The sequence below is a fragment of the Manis pentadactyla genome, chromosome 10, assembly GCF_030020395.1.
Source record: "Manis pentadactyla isolate mManPen7 chromosome 10, mManPen7.hap1, whole genome shotgun sequence".
Lineage (NCBI taxonomy): Eukaryota > Metazoa > Chordata > Mammalia > Pholidota > Manidae > Manis > Manis pentadactyla.
Window position 1 is genome coordinate 62,337,530 of NC_080028.1, and position 23,321 is coordinate 62,360,850.

At 32.9% G+C, this 23,321-nt stretch overlaps 1 protein-coding gene across 7 annotated transcripts in view; it reads left to right on the forward strand.

The window, feature by feature from the left end:
• Positions 1-23,321, forward strand: part of CNOT2 (CCR4-NOT transcription complex subunit 2) — a 115,676-nt gene that overhangs the window by 18,240 nt on the left and 74,115 nt on the right. For 3 of the 7 annotated variants that reach the window (XM_036917638.2, XM_036917644.2, XM_057486867.1), the window contains exon 2: positions 18,959-19,031. In XM_036917638.2, the coding sequence (XP_036773533.1) occupies positions 18,959-19,031 (73 nt within the window). Of the gene's footprint in view, positions 1-15,391; positions 15,451-18,888; positions 19,032-23,321 lie in introns of those variants that run through there. The other 4 variants (XM_036917643.2, XM_057486865.1, XM_036917642.2 and 1 more) reach the window with 3 other exon arrangements.

Consider the following 23,321-nt stretch of genomic DNA (forward strand, 5'->3'; position numbering starts at 1 on the left):
CAAATGATTTCCCTCATTTGTGGAGTATAACAGCGAAGCAAAACTGAAGGAACAAAACAGTAGCAGACTCACCGACTCCAAGAAGGGACTAGCGGTTACCAAAGGGGAGGAATGTGGGAGGGTGGGGGTAGGGGGTTGAGGGGCATTATGTTAATAGATATGATGTGAGGGGTCACAGGGAAGACAGTGTAGCACAGAGAAGGCAAATAGTGAATCTATGGCATCTTACTACACTGATGGACAGTGACTGCAATGGGGTATGGGTGGGGATTTGATAATATGGGTGTAGTAACCACATGGTTTTTTCGTGTGAAACCTTCATTAGAGTACATACCAATAATACCTTAATAAAAATATGATTTATATATATATTTTATATATATAAAAACATTTGAAAGTTTATATATGATTTAAATTCATTGTGGAAAAACTACTACTAGTGAGGAAACTTGAGGTGGGTGAATTAAATTGTGAAGTGAAAGGACAGGACAGTTAAGCCCAAGTAAGCTAATCCTACTGATTTCTTACTAATATTATTACAGTAACTTACTTAAATCTTTCAGGAAGATATTTTAAAAATGTATTCTACATGTATCTCGTGTGAATATTTTGCTTTTTCTCATGGTAATGCCCATTTTCAATTTGATGCCTATAGGAACTACTACCATTCTTATTTTTTCCCCAAGGGCTTTTCTTATCATTCTTAAGTCAACTTTGTCAAGGAAGTTTATGTATAATACAAGGCACCCATTTAAGTGTCCTTTACCGTGAGTTTTGACAATTGTGTACTTCTCTGTAACTGTCTCCAGGGTCAGATTAGGGTTGTAAAATGGTAGTGCAATTCAGTAGTGATTTTGATTGAAATTGTTTAGTGTCTGCTTTTTATCTACTAATACAATTGTATCTACCCATAGTTGCGGGTATATTTATTATTAGTATCCATTAGTGGTTGAAAGAAACAATGTTTATGCTTATTAAAAGTTTCAGTTACTGAAAGTGGTTACTTTTAGGTCTTGATTAGTTTATTTTCAGTCACAAAATTTTAGGTTTCTACTAATTAAAGTTGTAATTCATAAAACATACTATCTTAACAGCTTAAAAGGCTTATTTTAAACACAAAGAATAAAAAAACAACAGTAATCCCAACTCTTCATTATCGGTGGATAATTATTTCAAAGAGTAATATGCTAGTGGAGAAGCAATCAGGAAACTACCATTTAATTGAGTCGGATTCTGTAGTAGGTGCTTTCCACATACCATTTATTCATTCAACAAACTTTAAAACTACTAATACCGACACTCTCTTAGGACATGCCTCACTGTGCGCTTTTGAGATTGTTAATATTCCCCCCAACCCCACTAAATCCCCTGTTGAGTTTAGTCCCTGGTATTTAAGTACTGTATAAATGTTTGTATGCTTGTGGAATGTATTGATGTTATTTAGCCTTGGAGCTGAGGACAGTTAATGTGGTTTTTAGCAGATTAAATCAGTAGTATATGCTTGTGACCAGAAGACAGTTTTTAACTTAACTAAATAACTAAAAAGTTATTAAAGTTTATGTTTTAACCATAAATACTGATATGGTTTAAGTGACTTCTGATTATACTTGTATCAAACTAGACCTGACCTTTAGAAAGAAAATTTAAATGTTCATACAATAGGTTTTGCTGCTTGTGTATGGTATGTAGAAAATTTAGCGTAAGGATACTAAATTTTGAAGGCTTTCTTTTGGTGTTTCTCTTCAGCTGCAAAATTATGCTGTTTGCCAATATGTCACGTTTTTTTCTGTAAATTTTTCAGTGTCAGTAATTGATTTATTGTCTTATCAGTAGCTGGTTAAAGCAAGCATACTGAAACCACACATTTAGTAAGAAAAGTTATTAGATGAAAACAGGAAGAAGGATCACTCAGTCTGAAAGTATATAGTGTAGAAGATAGAAATTAGTAGAACAAGTACAAAGGGGAGATTAAATGGGTTTATAGGAGATAGGAGATAATGAAAATGGGATAATCTGGCAGTGTAGGTTATGCTTTTGAAGATATAAAAAAATGAGTTAAAGTAAGATCTCTAAAAACTAGTGTTCAGTTTTTAGGCATTCATATAAACTAGAAATATTTTATTTAGGCTTATGGTTCTTAATCCTGAGTGCCTTAGACTGCAAGGGGGTCCTTGACAATAGCAGTGCTTTGTTACTTCAGTATTCCCAAAAACCAAACTTAATAAAAATTTCTACTTTGAATGAGAATGAACAGGCTAATTAAAATTAGTGTTCTTGGCTTTTCATAAGAAATTTGTCAATTTATGGTCACAATAGTGGTCATCATCTGGAGTTTAGAATCCCTTGTTGATAGTTACATGTGTTTAATAAAGATAGAAAAACCATTAATAAAATGATAAACAGTAAAATACTTTTGAATCCTTATTGAACAGGTCTTTATATGTATATAATGTTATATTTATGTGTATACAGAGAGATATATAAAACCATCTCATCTTTTGAATTCCTTATCAGTTGTAACCTCAGAAAGGTTATTCCTGATTACTTTTATCTACTATGCCTCTTGCAGTTCCTCATTACTGTTGTAATATGCTCTGTCTGGCTTAGTATTATCACTATCAAAAATCATTTCTGTTATTTGTTATCCGAACATTGGTAAATGAAAATTATTTGAAGCAGATACCCTGCCTTCCTTATTTAATTTGGTATCCTATCTTCATCTCCAGGACCTAGAATAGTGTGACAGTCCTGCCAGTAGTGTATGAGGGATCCAGTTTTTCAACTTCCTCTCCAACACTTGATACTGTCTTTTTTGTGAATATATCCATTCTAATGAGTTTGAGCTCATTGTGGTTTTAATTTGGATTTCCCTAATGACTAATGGAAACCTGTTTTCTTATTCATAAAAAAACCATTGGGATTTTGATTGTCATTGTATTGGATTGATCTCTAGATCAGTTAGGATGGAGTTTACATCAGTTATATTGAGTTTTCCAATCCTTGGACATGGTATGTCTTTTCATTTAATTAGTTCTTTGATTTGATTCATCAGTGTTTTGTTGTTTTCAGCATACAAGTCCTACATATTTTGTTAGATTTATAACTGTGTATCTCGTATTTATGTCTAAATATCTCATTTTGAGGGAACTATTTGGAGCTGTACCAGCTAAGATTTTTTCATACCTTAATCTTGCTTGTGACTTTACAAAACTCACATAGTAGTTCTGGGAGGTTTTTTGCAGATTATTTTGAATATTTTACTCAGGCATTCCATGTCATCTGCAAATGGGGAAGATTTCATATTTCTGTCTTTCCAGTCTGTATGCCCTTTGTTTATTTTTCTTATGTCTTTGCACTGCCTGTGACATCTTGCTTTATTTGTAATATTAAAGTGTGAAAGAATTCAGTCTTTCACCATTAAGTATGATAGAAGTTTGTCAAATCAAGGAAATTCTGTTCTATTCCTAATTCACAGAAAGTTTTGATGAGTCAGTGCTGAAAATAATTTTTCTGTATCAGTTGATATGATCATTTGTTTTTTAACTCAATCTGTTAGTATGGTAGATTACTCTGATACTTTTTTATGTAATAACTTAATTGAGCTATAATTCACATACCATACATTAACTCACCCATTTCAGGTATGCAATTCAGTCAGTGGGTTTTAGTATATTCACAGAGTTTGCAACCATCACAACAATCAGTTTCAGGAAACTTACCATGCCAAAAAGAAATCATAGCATCCTTGAACAGGGCTTCCCCATTTCCTTCCAACCCTTACCTTGGACAGCCGCAGGTGTATTTTCTGTTTCTGTACATTTGCCTATCTTACACATTTCATATAAGCTGAATATGCAGTGTTCTGTGACTGGTTTCTTTCACTTGGCATAATGTTTACAGAGATAAACACATTGAAGCATTTATCTCTATCTCATTCTTTTTAGTGCTAAAGAATATTCCATTGTGTAGATACACCCCATTTTATTTACATATATAACAGTTGGTGGACATTTAGGTTGTTTCTATATTTTGACTAGTATGGATAATGCTGCTATGAACATTTGTGTACAAGTTATTTTGTGGACATATGTTTTCATTTCTGTCCATAATATATATATAGTATTGTCATATGGTGACACTATGTTTAACCCCTTGGATTGCCATACTGTTGTCCAAAGCAACTGTACCATTTTACATTTCTACCAGCAGTATATGAGAGTTTCAGTTTCTTCAAATGCTGACCAAGAGTTATTGTTTTGTCTTTTTTATTATAGCTATCCTGCTGTGTATCATGTGTATCATTGAAATTTTTCATTTCCATTTTCCTGGTGATGAATGACACTAACTTATTTTGTATACATATTTTGCTATTTGTATATGTTTGGAAAAATGTTCAGATCTAGATCCTTTACCTATTTTTAAATTAGTTTGACTTTTTAATAATGAGTTGTAAGAGTTCTTTATATATTGTAGGTACAAATTCCTAGCTAGATATGTGATTTTCAAGTATATTCTCCCATTCTCTGGGTTTTCTTTTCACTTTTTTAATAGTATCGTTGTGGCATAAAATTTTTTAATTTTGACGAAATCCAACTTTGTTGTTACTTCTACTTTTGCCATCATGTTGAAGATGGTGTTGCCTAACTTATGGTTATGAAGATTTATTGTTATTTTTTCTAAGAGTTTTATAGTTTTAGCTCATCTGTTTGTATCTGTGAGCCATTTCAGTTAATTTTTTTTTTCCATTTGTATTTTTTTTTTTGAGAGGGCATCTCTCATATTTATTGATCAAATGGTTGTTAACAACAATAAAATTCTGTATAGGGGAGTTAATGCTCGATGCACAATCATTAATCCACCCCAAGTCTAATTCTCGTCAGTCTCCAATCTCCTGAAGCATAACGAACAAGTTCTTACATGGTGAACAAATTCTTACATAGTGAATAAGTTCTTACATGGTAAACAGTACAAGGGCAGTCATCACAGAAACTTTCGGTTTTGATCATGCATTATGAACTATAAACAATCAGGTCAAATATGAATATTCGTTTGATTTTTATACTTGATTTATATGTGGATCCCACATTTCTCCCTTTATTATTGTTATTATTATTATTATTATTTTTAATAAAATGCTAAAGTGGTAGGTAGATGCAAGATAAAGGTAGAAAACATAGTTTAGTGTTGTAAGAGAGCAAATGTAGATGATCAGGTGTGTGCCTGTAGACTTTTCAGTTAATTTTTGTATATGGTTTGAGAAAAGTGGTCCAACTTGATTCTTTTACATGTGGATATCCAGTTGTCCCAGCATCATTTGTTGAAAAGACTGTCCTTCCACACTAAATAATCCACCTGAAATAAAATGATCATAAAATGTGAGGGTTTATTTCTAGAGTCAATTCTGTTTTTTTGATCTATATGTCTGTTATGCAGTAAGTCTTGATTATTTACCATGTCAAATTTTCAAACTGGGAGGTATGAGTCCTCCAACTTTGTTCTTCTTTTTCAAGATGGTTTTTGTGAGTCTGAGTTCCTTGAACTTCCATGTGAATTTTAGGATTAGCTTGTCAGGTTCTTCAAGGAAACCAGGTGGAATTTTGATAGGGGTTGTTGAATTGGTAGATCAGTTTGGGGAGTATTGCCATCTTAATACCCTAATCTGTGAACATGGAATGACTTTCCATTTATACAGTTCATCATTACTTTCAGTGTTTTGTAGTTTTCGGAGTATGAATTTTGTAGTTCTTTTGCTAACCTTACTCCTAAGTATTTTATTTTCTTTGATGCTTCATAAATGAAATTGTTTTCTTAATTTCATTTTTGGATTGTTTATCAGTATATAGCAGTTGATTTTTGCATATGTATTTTGTATCTTGCAACTTTGCTGAGCTCCTTTATTATGTTATAAAATCTATTATTAAAGTAAACTATCAGAAAGCTATAAAATCTAATATAGTTGACCCTTGAACTCCATAGATGTGCTTATACGCATATTTTTGTTTCAGTAAATTCTGTGAAGTACTGTAAATGGAGTTTCTCAGTAACATTTTCTTTTCGCTAGCTTACTTTTATTGTATGGCATTTAATGCATGTAACATTCAAAATATATGTTAATCAAACTGCTTATGTTGTTGTTAAGGCTTCCAGTCAACAGTAGGCTATTTATAATTAAGTTTTTTGGGCATCAAGAATTATATGTGGATTTTTGACTGCTTGTGGGCCTGTGCCCCTAACCCACTTGTTCACCTAGTTTTTTAGTAATTTCCTTAGGATTTTCTAGATACAAGATCATGCCATCTGGAAATACAGTTTTACTTCTGACTCTCCAACCTGTGTGTATTTCATTTTCTTGTATAATTGTTCTGCATAGACCCTTTCAACATCTAAGTACAATTTTGAAAAAAAGTGGTAAGAATGGACAGGCTTATTGTAGTTTTTCTCTAGATGCCCTTTATCCATTTGAGGAAATTCCTTTCTATTCTGTTTTTATCATGAGGGCCTGTTGGATTTTTCTCAAATGCTTTTTCTGTATCTGTTGAGATAGTCATGTGATACTTCTCTTAATATGGTGTTTGCCTAATTGCCCCTTGTTTAATGTTTGGATGTTAAACAGGTCTTGCACTTGGTTACTTTATATAATCCCTTCATACATTGCTGGATTTGGTTTCCTCTTTTTTTGTTGGGGCTTTTTGTGTGTGCCTTTTTTCATAAAATATTAATCTGTAGTTTTCATTTCTTGTGATATTGTTGATGTATCAGTATAATAATGGCCTCTTAGAAAGAATTAGGAAAAGTTCCTTGTACTATTATGTTTTGGAAAAATTTGTGAAGAATGGATATTTTTTTCTTTAAATGCTTGGTAGATTTTACCAGTGAAGTCATCTGTGTCTGGCATCTTCCCTCTGAGAAGTTTTAAAATTAGTAATTCAGTATCTTCACTTGTTACAGGTCTACTCAGATTATCTATTTCTTCTTGAGTCAGTTTTGGTTTCTGACTTTCTAGGAATTTGTCTACTTCATCTAGTTATTTAATTTGTTAGCATACAGTGATTCATATTTTTCCTTCCTAAGCTTTTCTGTATCTGTAAGTTTGGTATTGTGTCCTTTTTCCTTCCAGATTTAAATACTTAAAATCTTGTCTCTATTTTTTCTTTCTTGGGCAGTTTAGCTCAGTTTGTCAGTTCTATCTTTAGATAATCAACTTTGGCTCTTGATGTTTTTTCTGTCTTTTTCTATTCCATGCATTTCTGAACTTTTATTTCCTTCTGTTTGCCAGTGGTTTAGTTTGCTCATCTTTTTTCTTGTTTCTTAAGGTAGAAAGTTAAATTCCTGATTTGACATCTTTATAAATGTAGATATTTTACATTACAACTATAAATTTCTGCTTTCACTGCACCCCATAAATGTTAGTACCTCTTATTTTTGTTTCCATTCTTCCCCAAATATTTTATTTCCTTTGATTTCCTCCCCCTTTACCCATTGGTTATTTAGAAGTGTGTTAATTTCCACATGATTATGAATTTCCTAAATTTCATTTTGTCATTATTTCTAATTTCATTTCTTTTTGGTTGGGGACCATACTTTGTATGTAAGATTTTAGTCTTTTTAAGATTATTAAGGCTTGCTTTGTAACTTAGCATATGCTTATCCTGGATAATGTTCAATTTGTATTTGAGAAGAACATGTATTTTGCTGTTGTTTAGTGTTCTGTGTGTGTTTGTCAGATCTAGTTTTTATATTGTTTTGAAGTCTTCTATTGGGTTAATTGATCTTGTGTCTACTATGGACTTGTTTATCTTGTTGCATCCATTGTTGAAGGTAGGTTATTAAAGTCTCCCAACTACTGATGTTGAATTGGCTGTTTCTCTCTTGTTCTTTCAGTTTTTGCTTCTTTATTTGGGGGCTCTACTATTCGAATGATATGTTTTTAGTTCTGTTTTCCTGATGATTAACCCAGTTATTATAATAAAACGTTTATCTTTATCTGTAATACTGTTTTTAAAGTCTGTTATGCGAGAAGTTAGTGTAGCCACTCCAGCATTCTTTTAGTTACTATTTAATGATGTATCTTTTTTCACCCTGTTGCTTTCAACTTACTTGCATTTTTGCTCCTGTAGATAGTATCTAGTTTTTTATTTTTATTTTTTTTGCAGTCTGACACTGCCTTTTCTTTGAATTGTTTAATCATTTACATTTAATATTGCTATTGATGTTGAATGTGTGCCTGCCTTTTGCTTGGTTTTCTGTATGTTTTTATGTCTTATTCTTTTATCCTCTTTTATTGCTTTCATTTGTATCAAGAGATTTTTTTTCCTAGTGTAATATTTTAATTTAGTGATATTTTCAGTATATTCTTTTGTATTACTTTCTTAGTTGTACTAAGGCTTACCATTGTGTCTAAGCTTATCAGATCTGTTTTAGACTTATACTAATTTAATTCCAGTGAAATAAAGAAATCTTATTCCTAAAGCTCTATCTTCTCTTTTTCCTTTTTTGTGTATTACATCTACATGGTTTGAATACCCCTTCAGACAACAAAGTAAATTTTGCATTAACTTATTTTTTGTATTAAAGAATTTAAGAAGAATAGAACAGTCTGCCATAGGGATTAGAAGACTTAAGACTGTAGAGCAAACCCAGCCAGCCATCTGCTTTTGTAAATAAAATTTCATTGTAATATAGCCAAATCTGTTAATTTATGTATTGTCTGTGACTTATGTTTTGCTACAATGCAGAATTGATTAGTTACAATGGAGACTGGCCTGAAAAGCCTAGATAGAGTATTTATTGTCTGGTTGGCTCTCTACAGAAAAAGTTTGCTAACTCTTGGTATACTGTATATACCTACATATTTGCCATTTTTGTTGTCTTCATTCTTGAATTCTGTTTCCTGCTGGCATTATTTCCCTTTGTCCAAAGAAATTTCCTTTCTGTAGAGCAGGTCTGCTTGTGAATTACCTTAGTTTGATTTCATCAGAAACTCTATTTACTTTACCTTCATTTTTGAAGGATACTTTTGTTTCATGTAGAATTGCAGATTGACGGTGTTCTTGGTAAGATTTAGCTAGAGTTGAGTAGCAGCAACTACTTTCTTCAGGTAGCTCACAGACTCCCCAGTTTGCCCAAAACATTTCCTGCCTTCTGTTGTTTCCTTGGATGCCAGCTGTCATGTGATATTTATTATTATATTGGACTTGTGGTATTGTACTACTACCTTAGATAAGAGGGAAGTGAGATTTTTACTTTACCCATGTCTGTATAAAGTGGGAAAACAGACCGAGAATTCCATGTTTCAGGCACAGTGGGAGAGACAATATATTTTCATAATATTTGGAATATTTCTGTGCATTCAGTATGCAAAGTTAGTCTCACCTATTTTCTGATTAGTCTTCAACATTGGAGCTGGCATGTGCTGCAGAATTTATTTTAAATAATGCGTTAACACCTCAGCCTGTCATTTTCTTTTTCAAACTAGTTCTTCTGCCTGAATAATTTATTGCTTTCCCCAGTAATTCGTCATGTATTTGCAGAGTTATCTTTGCCTGTCTTTCTTTCTTGTAGCCCTTGTACATCAAAGGTGATTTAGCCTTGGATTGTGAGTCATAAAACCTGGATCGTGTTTTCTCTGGCTCTGTTGCTAATTAGCTGTGTGTGTGATCTTGCACTTACTCCCACCAGACCACAATTTCTTTATCTCTAAAACAGGAGTTTCAACTAAATAAGCTCTGAGGCTTTCCCCCATTCTTAAAATGCTGTGCTTTTACCATCTGCAAACAACCTAATCCATGTTCTGATACTCTGATCCAGGTGTTCTTACCCTTTTTGGGGCCATGAACCCCTTTGGCTCACTGGTGACGCATGTGAACCCCTTCTCACAGTTACATTTTAATTGTGCAAAATTAAATACATATGCTATGAGAACATGATTATATTAGAATGCAGTTTTTAAAGCACCAAAGAAATTAAGTGATGTGCATATCAACATCTAGTGGTACATAGTAATTTTTAAGCTTGTAATGAACATAAATGGTAACTTGAGATTTGAGGCACCTGAAGTGATAACAAAAATATCTGTGGTTTCTAATGGTAACAAAATAACAGGTGCAGATAATACCACTATGGCTTGTTGCTTAAATTTTTAATTAATGAAATGATTTTCAAATATAGTCTAGGAAAATAAAGATGTAATATTTTCCCCATCCAAGTTCTTGCACACTCTGTATTTGATCAACAGACGAGGATTTGTAGAACCCAAGTTAAGAACCTTTTTTATCAGTCCACCAAGACTTTTAATTTAGTGTCTGCTGTGTTAGGTAAACATAAATTATGTTTAATAAATATTAAGTGTATTTCTTAGCGAATGAACATTACTGTAAAGTTGTGAATATTACTGCCATTTGTAACTTTGTGTCATTCAGTGCTTTGTTAACTATGGAGAGTAATTTGAAAACATAAGATCCTCCTCACCCAAGGATCTTTACAAGTGAAGTCCTTACTCCAGAAATAAATTCTCTAGTTCTAGTTCTTGTGGGCATTTCTCATCAAGCCCTTTTTATTTACTACTTGGCATATAGTAGAGCCTCAGTAAGAATTTTGGAAAGAAGTTGAAGAGTATGGTTATTAGTATCAAGCATCTTTGGGAGTTTTAATACTGAATATTTGTTTTACTTTCCCATCCAGTCTTAATCCTGAAAATCTTAACTTTGACTATACATTAGAATCATCTGGTTGTGTTACAGAAAGCACCCGATGACCAGGTTCCATCCCTGACCAATTAATTGAAGTAGGGCAGGGGAGGGGACATAAATTACTTTTCAAACTCCTTAGGTGATTCTGATGTGCACTCTTTGATAAAAACAATGTAAATCCTTTAGCCTATTTCTGTTCTTTATAAATATGCATACTGTCTCTTACTCTTTGTGTTAGTCATGCACCAGTGTTCTGCAGAGCATTTGTGGTCATTCCCTTGTCCATCACACAAGAAATAGTGTACCAGTTGACTCTTGTTTTTTCAAGAATTAAACTTTGAAAGATTGGGAAAATGTCCATTTAGTTAATGTTCACCAACTATTTTTTTTAAATTAAGGTATCATTGATATACACTCTTACAAAGGTTTCATGTGAGTAACATTGTGGTTTCAAAATTCATCCATATTATAAAGCCCCCCACCCCCACCCCACTGCAGTCATTGTCCGTCAGTGTAGTAAGATGCTGTAGAGTCATTCATTACTTGTCTTCTTGGTGCTGTACTGCCTTCCCCAGATGTTCACCAAGTATTATGTTACCTTCTTTAAAAGGAAAGCTGTAATTATTCTTTTCTGCTTTTTACTTAAGCTGTGTTTTAATTCTCTTATGGAAACTGGAAAGATAATTAGTTTTGAGACAAAATATATTTTAATATATAATTGACTTGTTAAACTTATATTAAGAGCAACTTATAAATTACTTTTTATAAGCAGCAGCCACATAATTTTTCCCCATCACTTGATTAGCATTTTTTTCTGGGGATAATTTGGTAAGCCTCAACAGTTATGAATTTGGTAAGTCTGATCATTTGATATGAACTAGTTGGTTTTTAATATTACCTTACTAGTAGACTCAGCAACTTATGTAAATTATGAGAAAAATATGTATTATCTATAAAACTTGTTAGTATTAGAGTTGTAGTTTTCAAATTTCTGGTTCACTCATGGTATGTTCAATTGCTGATGTAAAAACAAAATGAAAATATTGAATGACCTTACAGCTGGTCTATGAGGTGGGTGGAGTAAGAAGGGGGCTGTTAATATATCTTAAGGAGTTTTATGTATAGATTATAACTTAACACAAGTTCCTTTGTTGAATTACTAGAGCCAGTGTATCTATTCCACAGAATTGTGAGGCTAATATGCCTTGGTCTTATTTTAGAGGGGGCTGCTTTGACAAGTAGCTATCAAGCCTTGGAAACGCTTGCGGATTTTTAGTTAATTGTAGTGAAAGGTTCTAAAACATTTCATTAATTTAAATACTTTCTTTAGCTCTAAACTTGCAGAAACTTAGTATGTACTAATAGTTTGGCCATTGACACATTCAGATTGGTCACATATGGTAGTCTGTTCTAATTCAAAAAATTCTTTATAAAAACTCTTGTTTTAAAAAAACTTTAATGAGATTTTATGTATTATAAATCTAGTTCTCAAACTTATTTGGTCATAGCCATGACCTAGACTGTGCAGATGCTACTTTCATGTGAGGAAATCGAATCATACAGAGGTTAAGGAACTTGTATAAACAAACATATGTAAGTTTCAGGCAACAGGAAGAGTAGAAGGACCTGATTGTCTTAAGTTTGGTCCCCAGTTTCATTTACGAGTAAAACAAATGAGGAGCTTTTAATTTTCAAGCCTAGGTTCAGAAATTATTGAATTTTTTGTCATTTAGATTCAGCAGGACTCTATTGTATTTCATTTTATTTGGGACTTGGTAGTAGAAAATTTCTGTCTTGAGATGCTGGGACTTTTAGAAAGTTCTGCTGATTGTCTTAAAGTAAACTCTATGTATCATCACATGCCTGGAATCCTGCATGGAGAATATGTGAGTAAACTATAAAGATAGGTTAGAAGTAGTGCGGCAGGAAGGGAGGAAGACTACCAGTACAGAAAATAGGAGCCACAAAATTAATTACAAAACCTTAAATTATGAAAACCAGAAAGTAAATTGATTTCAGGAGAGTAGTGTCAGTTTATTTTTCTTTTCTTTGTAACTATACAGCGTTTCACTCTACATGTTAATTGTAGACTCATGAAACCTATGTTAACAGAAAAACTATTTTTAGTTAATGTGGCAATTTTCCCAGACTGACTTTGGTATGAAACTGAAATTTTTGGGTTTTACTTACTTTGTCTGACTCTGTTTCTTATATGTATCACAAATCAATAAGTCAGAATTTGGAAAACATTTATTTATGTGATTGAACCAAAAATTACTTCAGGAAATAAGTTCATAACATTTTTGTCAATATAGTCTGTCTATTAACAAGAAAAAGTTGCTTGACATATTTCTGAAATTTGAGAAATCCTGATTTTAAAGTTAATGGCTAAGTGCATTTACTTCAGCTTTTAGTGAGCTCCAGTGAAATTGGTCACATCTAGTAGTCTGTTCTAATTAATAGCTAACCTGAAAATTTAATGTCCTGTATTTTGGAAAGTAAGACCTGTCCAAGTGCTTCAGTTGTCTTAAATTGACCAAGTTCACATTGCAGCTTTAAATAAAAGTTGAGTGTGGTAGTCATTACTAAATAACACAAATAACAGATATTTTAGATACCATTCCTGAACTCCAAAATACATAGGTGTTACAGGTACTAGCAATGAAGTGGGAGAAAAACGAAAACATGGAAAAAATCAACTGTAATTGTATGCTTTTCTACATAGATTCCCTTCACACAGAGCACTTAAAATAGGAAATTTTAGATCTGCGTGCATTTTAAAAACTCATCTAAATAAATCACTTCATTTTACAGATTAAGGCCAAAGAGAAATTGATGAAGCTAATACTAGAATTCAGATTTTCTCATTCTTGTTCCATACAAGGAATGTCTTTTTGTATGATGATATGACATCCAAACTTAGTAGAATTTGGAGTAAAAAGGTAGTGATTATTTCCCCTGCCAATAAAGTATTTTCTAGAGATTTAACTCATGATTGGTTGATTTCCTGGTTTGAGAAATCTTTTTCTGAAAGAAGAAAGTTTCAGGTTCAGTTAGCATTTGTTACTATGCTAGGTAATTTTATGTACTTACTTTTTATTGGTCTCTGACTTAGTCAAACACCTAAGATGAATAAGCCTGCTTGCTTTTTCCTTATATTAAGACTTGGTTTATATTTTTTCCTTTATTGGCTTCATGTTGAATTTTAAGCTTGTAGCACGACTAAATCTATTTTAAGGGCTTTTCAACAGAAAAAGAGGTTACAGAATGTATGTTCTTTATTTTACCATTTATATTCAGTAATTTATTCTAGAAGCATCTTGTTTTGAGATAGTAATTACATGAGTAGACACTAGTGATATGTGTTGCATGCATTACTTTGCGTTCTTGAAATTTGATTTTTGCCAGTATGTTAAAAAGATTAGAGATAAACTAATATTGAACTTATTTGCAAATACTCCATAAAATTTAGAGCATTTTCAAAATTAGCTGGGTCTACATTGTTAAAAATCTTTTAAATCCTTTTTTTTATCAAGTTTACCTTTTACAATATAATTTAGTGTATATCTGTTAATCACCAAGCATTTTATAAACTTTTAACTTATTTCCAAGTGACATACAACACCGAGGAAGTGATCTATTCTGTTAACAGTCTTAATGATTCCTGTATTTAGTGTTTTATACAGGCATACCCTGAAGATATTGTGGGTTTGGTTCCAGACTACTGCAATAAAGCAAACATTGCAATAAAGTAAATCAAATGAATTTTTTGGTTTCTCAGTGAAATATAAAAGTATGCTAACACTATAGTCTTTTGGTGTGCAGTAGTAGTCTGTCTAAAAAAAATGTATCTTTATTGCTTTATTAAGCAATTTTAGTTAAAAGTACTTTATTGCTACAAATGCTAACCATCATCTTAGCTTTCAGCAAATCTAAACCACTGATTAAAGATCACCATAACAAATATAATAATAATGAAAATGTTTGAAATACTGCAAGAATTATGAAATTGTGGCACAGAGACATGAAGTGAGCAAACCTGTTGGAAAATGGTGCTGATAGATTTGCTTGATGCAGGGTTGCCATAAGTTAAAAAAATGCAGTATCTGCAAAGTGCAATAAAGCCAAGCACAATAAAATAAGGTATGTCTGTAATAGAGAACAAACTGAAAATAATAGAGATGCCTCTGTCTCTTCTCCTGTCCAAATAGTTTATTTTAGTCTTCCCATCTTGCTTATCTGAACTTCCCTCTTTGATGGTGGGAAACCTGATTCTCACCAACCACCATCTATTTTACTTATTGTTTATCTCCAGTAACATTCATAGCAGTTCCAGAATTATTAACCCCTAGCCATGTGAGGTATTACTTTACCAACTAGGATAGAATGTTCATGTAGAGGGTTTTTTTTTCCCCTCTTAGAGTTACTATTCAAAACACCATTTCCCAGAGTACTGAGGTCAGCACCATTTCCCATACCCTCTTCACTAGCTATGTCATACTTTTGTCATACTGTTAGTCTTTTGTCAGGTCTGTGTTTCTAAGGTCCTGGTTGATTTTTAAAATTTGCGTACACTCAAGGTCACTCTTTATGTTGTAAAGTTCTACGGATTTTAACACAAGCATGATGTCATGTGCCCACCACTCCAGTATCATGTGGTAAGTTCCATCTCTTTAAAGTTTCCCTATGTGCCTCCTTTGTAGTCATCCGTTCTCCCTGACCCCTCTCCAAGCCCCTGGCAACCACTGATCTACCATCTCAGGTAAGATACAGAACTTCTCTGTCACCATAAAAAAATTCCTCTGTACTTCCAGTTTAGGTATTTTGATGCCTTGCATTTCTGTTATCATGTTCATAGTTTTCTTTATCTTGAATGTGTAGAATATATTTACAATACCTGTTTTAACCTCCTTGTCTACTGATTCTGTCATCTGTATCATTGCTGAGTCTAATGCCATTCATTATATAATATATAACCCTTGTTATGGGTTGCATTTCATGCTTCTTTGCTTGGCTGGTAATTTTTGGTTGGGTGCCAGACATTTAATTTTACATTACTGAAATGCTTTAGCTTGTTGTATTACTCTAAATATTGTTGGGCTTTGTTTTGGGGTCCATTTATGGTACTTAGAATTAGTTTGATTCTTTTGAGGCTTGATTTTAAACTTTGTTAGTGCTGATCCAGAATATGTCTAAAGCTTTCTTGGTTTCATTTTCAGGGCATTCATTACCTCCTGAACTCTACTGTATTCAATACACCATGTGTTCAGAGGTCCTCCTCTGGTTGATGGGAACATGAGCTCTGGAGATTGTTCTAACTACTCCTTTTCAGAGGCTTTTTCTCCACAGACTCAATAGTTGTTTCACATGCATGCACAGATCATTACTCGGCTAAAACGTTGAGAGGAATCTCTGTCTAGATCTTTGGAGCCCTTTGTTTTGTAGCTTCCTTCTTTCCATTTACCCTGCAAATCCTAAGCTGCCTTGGGTGTCTTTCTGAACTTCTAGCTTAGTGAGACTGATGGGCTCTTAATTGTCTTCTACCTGCCCCTTTCCTGTGTTTCAGCCTCAATTCTACAGGCAATAATAGGGCTTATTACTTCATTTCTTTTTCTTGATGATCTCTGTCCTGAGGTGATATCCAGTATCTGAATATCATTTCATTTATTTTGTCTAAGTTTTTGTTACTCAGTGCAGGAGGATAAATACAGCCTCTGTTTTTCTATCTTGGAAGGCATCCCTGCCTTATAGAAAACTTTACTCCACTTTTGTAAATATTTCTTTGCTGACTTGAATATGTGTAGGACTTTGTGGAAAACAAGTGCATAAATTTTAATTTAATAAATTCAGGCAACTAGAGTGCATGTTCTTTCTCATGCTTGCTCCTTTTTTACATACTCTGTCTCATAAGCACAATCATTTATTGCATTTATTGTATATTCTTTCATTCCTTATAGGAGTATCAACACAATCTATAATATGAACATTTTTAATTAATGTAAGATAATGCTGGCAAATTTTAGCTTTTCATGTGTGAGAAAATAGTGTTGTCTTCATTCCTTTTTTCCCTTTGTTTACTAAGAGGAAATAATGATTCTTAATTATTGTTATAGACTTCTGTATTGATTAGAGCATATAGTGGCTATTGATTGAAACTCTAAGCTGTGAAATACTTGAAGTTATCCCAAAAGGAGGAAACAAAAGAAACAAACTATCCCTTTATATTGAAGTTCATCCATAGTACTCTGTTTTCTTTTGTCTGGTAAATTAACAGATTAAATAATAACTTTTATTTTTACTAAAGTACTGTTTAACTAATTATAATTAAAGTTCTAATTATCATTTTTATGTAGTTAATAAGTTATGCTGTTGAAAATTGCCTGATATGCTTTTAACATATTTTTTGATCAAACTAGTATAATTTGAAGATTAATGCATGGACTTTAAACATAACTTAAGGGAAGCATCCTTATTCTATAAGAAAAAAATTGAAATTTTACACTGTCCTTTGAATTCAGAGTTGTCACAAATACATTAATAGTAAGGCAAGTACTGTTTTACATTATCAGTACTCTAAACACTAATGTTAAAACAGGGTTAATGTTGTTTGTGGAATGCAAAATAAGATAGTTTTGCTCTCATTTTGTGACAACTATGAAAGTTTAAGTTGGAGCTGAATGTGTCGCTTAACTATTCTTAGACATCCAATTCACGTGATAATTTTACCTTATAAATAACCTAATGACTTGCTAGATAGTAAAGATTTCATTTGTAAATTACATTATAAATATACTTATGGTTTAAAAAATGTTTTCTCCTTTGTTATTTTTGAGAGGCATAACTTAATTCTAACATTTGTACATAAAAAATTGGTCATGAGTGATTACATTTTTTTACCATAGAGCCAGGCATCTTGAGTATTTCAGCCAAACACATACAGAGTGTAAGATGGTCAAAATTAAGTAAAATTATAACATCCATCATTAACTTTGTGATAAAAAATAAAACAGGAGACAAAATACAAGTTTTAATTATGTGGATTCTTTTTAAAACTTAAATCTAAAAATACCAACTTTTAATTATTTGTTTTCCTTGAAAATGGTTTCTATCCTCATTTGCTTCTTAGAGGTAATCCATATGTATGTGTATGTATGTGTTTGATGGTTTTAATAAAATTGATCCATACTTTTCATGAAAAATAAGGTGTTTTTATTATCCTCTCCCAAAGTAAAGTTCTCATGATGTTAAATAATTACTCTAAATCTGAAAATCTTTTGTAGTTAACAACTATTGTTAGTTGATAGATATACTTACTATTTTTCTAGGGTTTTGATGTTTCCCTGAAACTTAGGTGAGAGACATTTGTCTTGAACATGTATATTCACAAATTCTTTTCTAGATATCACTTTTGACTTCTTGATTTCTCATTTTCAGTTTTCATTTTTAAGTTAGCCATCTCTGGCAACTGTCACCTCTGTTGCAGTGAGTTTTTTGTACCTGAAGTGCACATTGTCCAGTCCTTTTGGACTTACTTATCTCTAAGAAATGAGCCCCATTATTTTTCTGTCCTAATGTAAGAAAGCAGGTTCTATTAGAGAATGCGTGAAATTGGAGGGCTTTAAGTACGAAGGCACCTAGAAAATTGACATTTCTTGCTACTCTTCATTGAAATAAATTTTAATAGAATATTGAGTTAGGATTGCATCTGTTAATAACCGTGAGAATATATGATGTATTCCCATCTTACGGCATAGAAAAAAGCTTCATAAACTGAATGAATAGCAGCTGTATAAATAAGTATTTGGAAGAGACAGATTTGGAATTATATGACTGAATCTGAGTTAATGTGATATATTTGAGACTACTAGAATACTTAAAAGAAAAAATATGTCAGTTGAGGCTAAACTTGTTTGTCCGCTCCATTTTTATTCACTGTTTCTTCCTTGAGTGTGAGATCTGGCAGACAGTTTTAATCGGAGAGTAGAAATAGAAGGGAAGACCTTTTCGTATGTAACAATTTCTATCTCAAATAAGGTGTGTCCACCAGTCTAGCCCTCCTAGATGGTTATGGGGAAGATCAGTTAGGATATAAAAAAGGTTTTTTTGTCTTGTTTTCTATGTATCATATTGGATATTTTTGCTACTGTTTATATGTTTACATGTTAGTAATTTTGATGGCTTTTGGATAATTCCACTCTAGAGGGAGAACTGGTGGGCGGTCCTTCCTGTGACACGACCCTTGAGTGACAGTTCTGTTTGATTGCCTCCAGTACTGTGAGGAAAGGACACGACTCTATGGTGAGGACTGATGGACATACATTATCTGAGAAAAGAAACTACCAGGTAAGATCAATTTTTTTTTCCTTTTTCACTTTTGTTCATACAGCTTAATGTGTTGTATTTAACTGTAAATAGTAGATTGTATATACCTCAATTTGAAAATTTTTATAAATTAATATATATGTACTGGGCTTGACAGTTGAAATAATTGGGAATATTTTAAAAATAAAGCATGCTTATAATAAATGTTAATTCCATTGGTATCAAAACAGGTTTTCTAGGTTGTGTGTGTATACACACACATACACACACACACACACACACACACACACATATATATATATGTCAAAACTTAGATTATCTGATACACAATTTATGACTTAATGGCTGAATTTAGAGCTAGTATTCATAAAACAGTGTCTATTACTTTTATGCATATTATTCCTGGAGGACTAACCTGAAGTCTTAGGGTATATTCAGAGCAAAAAGTATCACAGAAATGTAGGCAGAATTGGTTAGAATATAGAAGAAATATAAATGAAAATTCCAGGGTGCCCGGAGACCCAAATTCTGTAACATTTGTCATTAGCTTGCTTTCCTTACAATACCAGTTTCTTGTTTTCTCATTTATTAAGTCAGTTAATAATATCCATGCCCCATGTAGTGTGTAAGGATGCTGAAAGGATTGTTGAAGAGTAGTATTCCTATTTCTGAGCTCTTGAAGGTGAATTTTATCATAGTACTATTAAACAGTGACTTTTTAAAAAATAGCATTTGAATTTAATTTCAAAGAAGATTGGCTTTACTCGTTGAATAATCCATTGCCAATTATGTAGTGGTGCAGAATATAGAATAGTTCAAGCTCAAGTAGGACTAAGGTTAGGCTTTCTGAACAGATACACATCTAACCTCCCTCTTAACTTTCTGCCTACCAGTTTCATTCCCTCTAGGCTATTGAAGGCTGCTACTGTGATAGCAGTTTTGGCTAACTAACCATTTATCTACTAATTATTTATTTTGAGCCCAGGAAATCTTTTCTTCCAATTGGAAATCCAAGTGGAGAAAATTGTAAATGGGTCTTCATGGTGTAATAGCAAAGAACCTTTGATTATAAGACTTTGTTTCTGCTTTGGGCACTGTCCCTGATAAAAATCATTATTGTTTTTACCCTTTCTACACTTTCACCCAACTTGATTTCTGAAGTCTCATGACAGTTCTTTATGATGTTAATATGCCAGAGAAAACTGGCTATGCAGAATCAGCTCTCCCTGTAACCTTTTTGGTTCTCAGTTCTTACAGACTTAACAAACATGGCTATTACTAACTATTTTTATTGGCTGCAGCTCCACCTGCCTCACAACCACTTCCAACTACCTTGACTATAGATTTTAATCAGTCACTCTATTTGGGCTGTTGTATCTTTTGATAGGTTTTGCTAAATTGTTTTAAGAATATTGTGATTCTGGGTTATATAGCTTTTCAGTGATCATAATCCAGTTAAGTGTAAGTATAGGATTTTTGTGTGATGACACAGTATTGTTAATTTACTTTGTTCATGGAATCATATTAATATAGAATCCAAAATTTACATTTAAAGAATAAAATGAAATTATGTTTTATACATGAAGAGATTTCCTAATTCCTGCTCTTTCTATTCTAAAAATACTTCGTTGTTCCAGGCACATTATTTACAAATAATCCAGGTCTTTGACCTTACCTGAAAAAGGCATTCTTGGTTAGGGTTTTTCTAGCTGAAAGTATTTCCTCTTTTGTTGTAACTTAGTGATACATAATTCATGTTGAAATATCCTCGGAAACAGTTGTTAAATATCCCTGGTAAATTTATTTTATTTTTGAAGCTTCTTCTGAAAAGTACATGTATAGAGAGAGAATTTTCTGTTATGATGAATATATTAAGAGCATATGGGAAATTAAACATTAAATAAATTACTCGTCTTGGTAGTGCTAAAAGTTTGTGTATGCTGAGGTGAAAAGACTTGGAATTTTAAAAATTGTATTTTGAGGGAATTTTGTTTTTCATGGATAAAGTGGGGTTTTTTTGTGTTTATATTTTTTAATTGCTCATTTTAATTTACTTTTGAGGGCCTTTAGTTTTAGAAGGCACTTGATGTCTTACAGTGATATTTAAGCATCCTGATAATAATAGGCTAATATTACGGAGTTTAATAAAAACAATAATATTTCCCCAATTCTCATTTCCTTATACACCTGGTTAAAGTCTTAGCTGTTAAGTTTAGGAAGGTGCATTCCCTCAGCTTTGTGCCAAAATTAGTGACTTTCAAATGGGTGTTGGTTGAAGTAGTGATTTTTTATACTGGTATCTATCTCATTTCTTTTATTACTATAAAAGTAAGCCCAGTTCTTGGATTAGGGTAGTTGAAGTTTATTTTTATTTGCACAGGTAGGCTGGCATATTAGTTCAGGTAAGATAGTGTAATTATTTAAATGATTTAGAGTCCACTCTTTTTTAGAAGCATTGTCAAGGTTTTTCCAAGGAAATGTAACTCCAGTTTTCTGCTAGGATTTTATTTTCCTCTAATTTACACTTACTTACCCCAGCTGTGAGCATGCTGTTTAATCTAATCATGTTAATTACCAGTTTAACTCATCAGTGGCTTTCCCTCTTATGTAATAGTCAAACCCCTGCCCTTACATGCTTTTACCTTTCCAGTGTCTCTCTTCTGACTTGCTATAGTGAACTTTTCCAGTTAGTAATACAAAACTGCTTTAATCTCCCTACCATGTATGTACTTTATACTTTTAAGCCCTTACTTGTTTTAGTTCCTCTTCATGTAATGCCTTAACTTTCTTCACATGATTTAAGAATTGGATATTTTTTAATACTTGCAGATGCTATTCTCTGATGGGCTTGAAGTGCCCCTTTTCCTTGCTTTCATTGCCTTTGTGCCTACTTGTAGTTTAGTATTTACTGTAATACCTTGAATTATCTATTCACCTGTTCTTGTTTTCCTATAAAGCTGGGCTGTCCAATACTTTACGCACTAATCATAGTGGTTATTTAAATTTAAATTTATTTAAATGAAAATAAAAATTTAGTTTCTCTGTCATATTAGCCACATTTTAGATGTTTAACAGCTAAGTGCTGGTAATGACTACCGAATCAAACAGTGCAGATGTAGAACGTTAAAATCATTGCAGAAAATGGTATTGAATAGTGCAATTATATATTATAATCTTGAAAACTGGAGCCATGTCTGTTTATTTTGGTACTGCCATTAGTTCACATGGTTCCAGATGTATCAATGCATGTTTTTCAATAAAATAAAACAATGAAGGAAGTAAAAGGAAGAAATAGCAACATCTGCTGGGTAACATACTATTGGTTTCCAAGATTTTTAGATGTTATTCTGAATGTAACTTTTTAATATGAGGTCATTGATCACATCATATGTTACCTTTAAACTGGATCTAAGGCATCCCACTCTGTATGTTCCTGAAGAATACCTCATAATTTAAAATGCTGCATTAACTTTGTGGAATGTAGTGTACCAGAGAACAATGGCAGTCATTGTATTGCCATTTCCTCCTTCCCTTCCCCTGCCATTAAGTATTTTATTTACCTTTTGTTACAGTAGATCGCAAAAACTTTGAAGTACAGAAATATAAAATGAAACATGAAAGTGTACCTTCACCACTTACTCTTGATAGTTATTTTCAGATGTCTTCTAATGATTATATAGAGACAAATGTGATTTGTAACAGTTATGTATTTTTCTTGTACTTAATAGAGATGCTTCCATGTCTCATCCTTTTCTTGCCTCCTTCCACAGAAGTATCACTAGTTTAAATTTTGTTTCATTCTTTTCTTTATACCATTTCAGTATATACAGGTACATCTTTATGTATTTGTCTTGCCAATGGGTTTCAGCCCCAGACAAGTTCTTTATGGATTCAGTGTGACCAAAGAAATGAAAGTAGAATGTTCTTGGGGGTGAAAGGATTATACCCAACTTTATTCCCACCGTGGCAGGGTCAATCACTAGAATCTTGTCCACTCAGAGCGAGTCCGCATGCAGCAAGCCAGTCTCTGCCCCTGGGCCTCTCTGCCCCCTCAGCTGTCTCAGTCTCTGTCCTCACTGCTGCCACCACTCCAGTCTTGTCTCTGCTCTCCTGCAGCCTTGTAGCCATGCCATGTATTGCCCAGAGCACTGGGCAGAGCTCGTTATATAGAGTCATTAACAACATATTGCCCACACGTGTGTAGTGACCTAGTTGACCATGGTCAGGTGGGAATTCTGGCCATAGGAATCTTCACTTTATCCACACTCCACCCCTCCATGATTCTTGCCTCTTAATCTATGTACCCTCAAT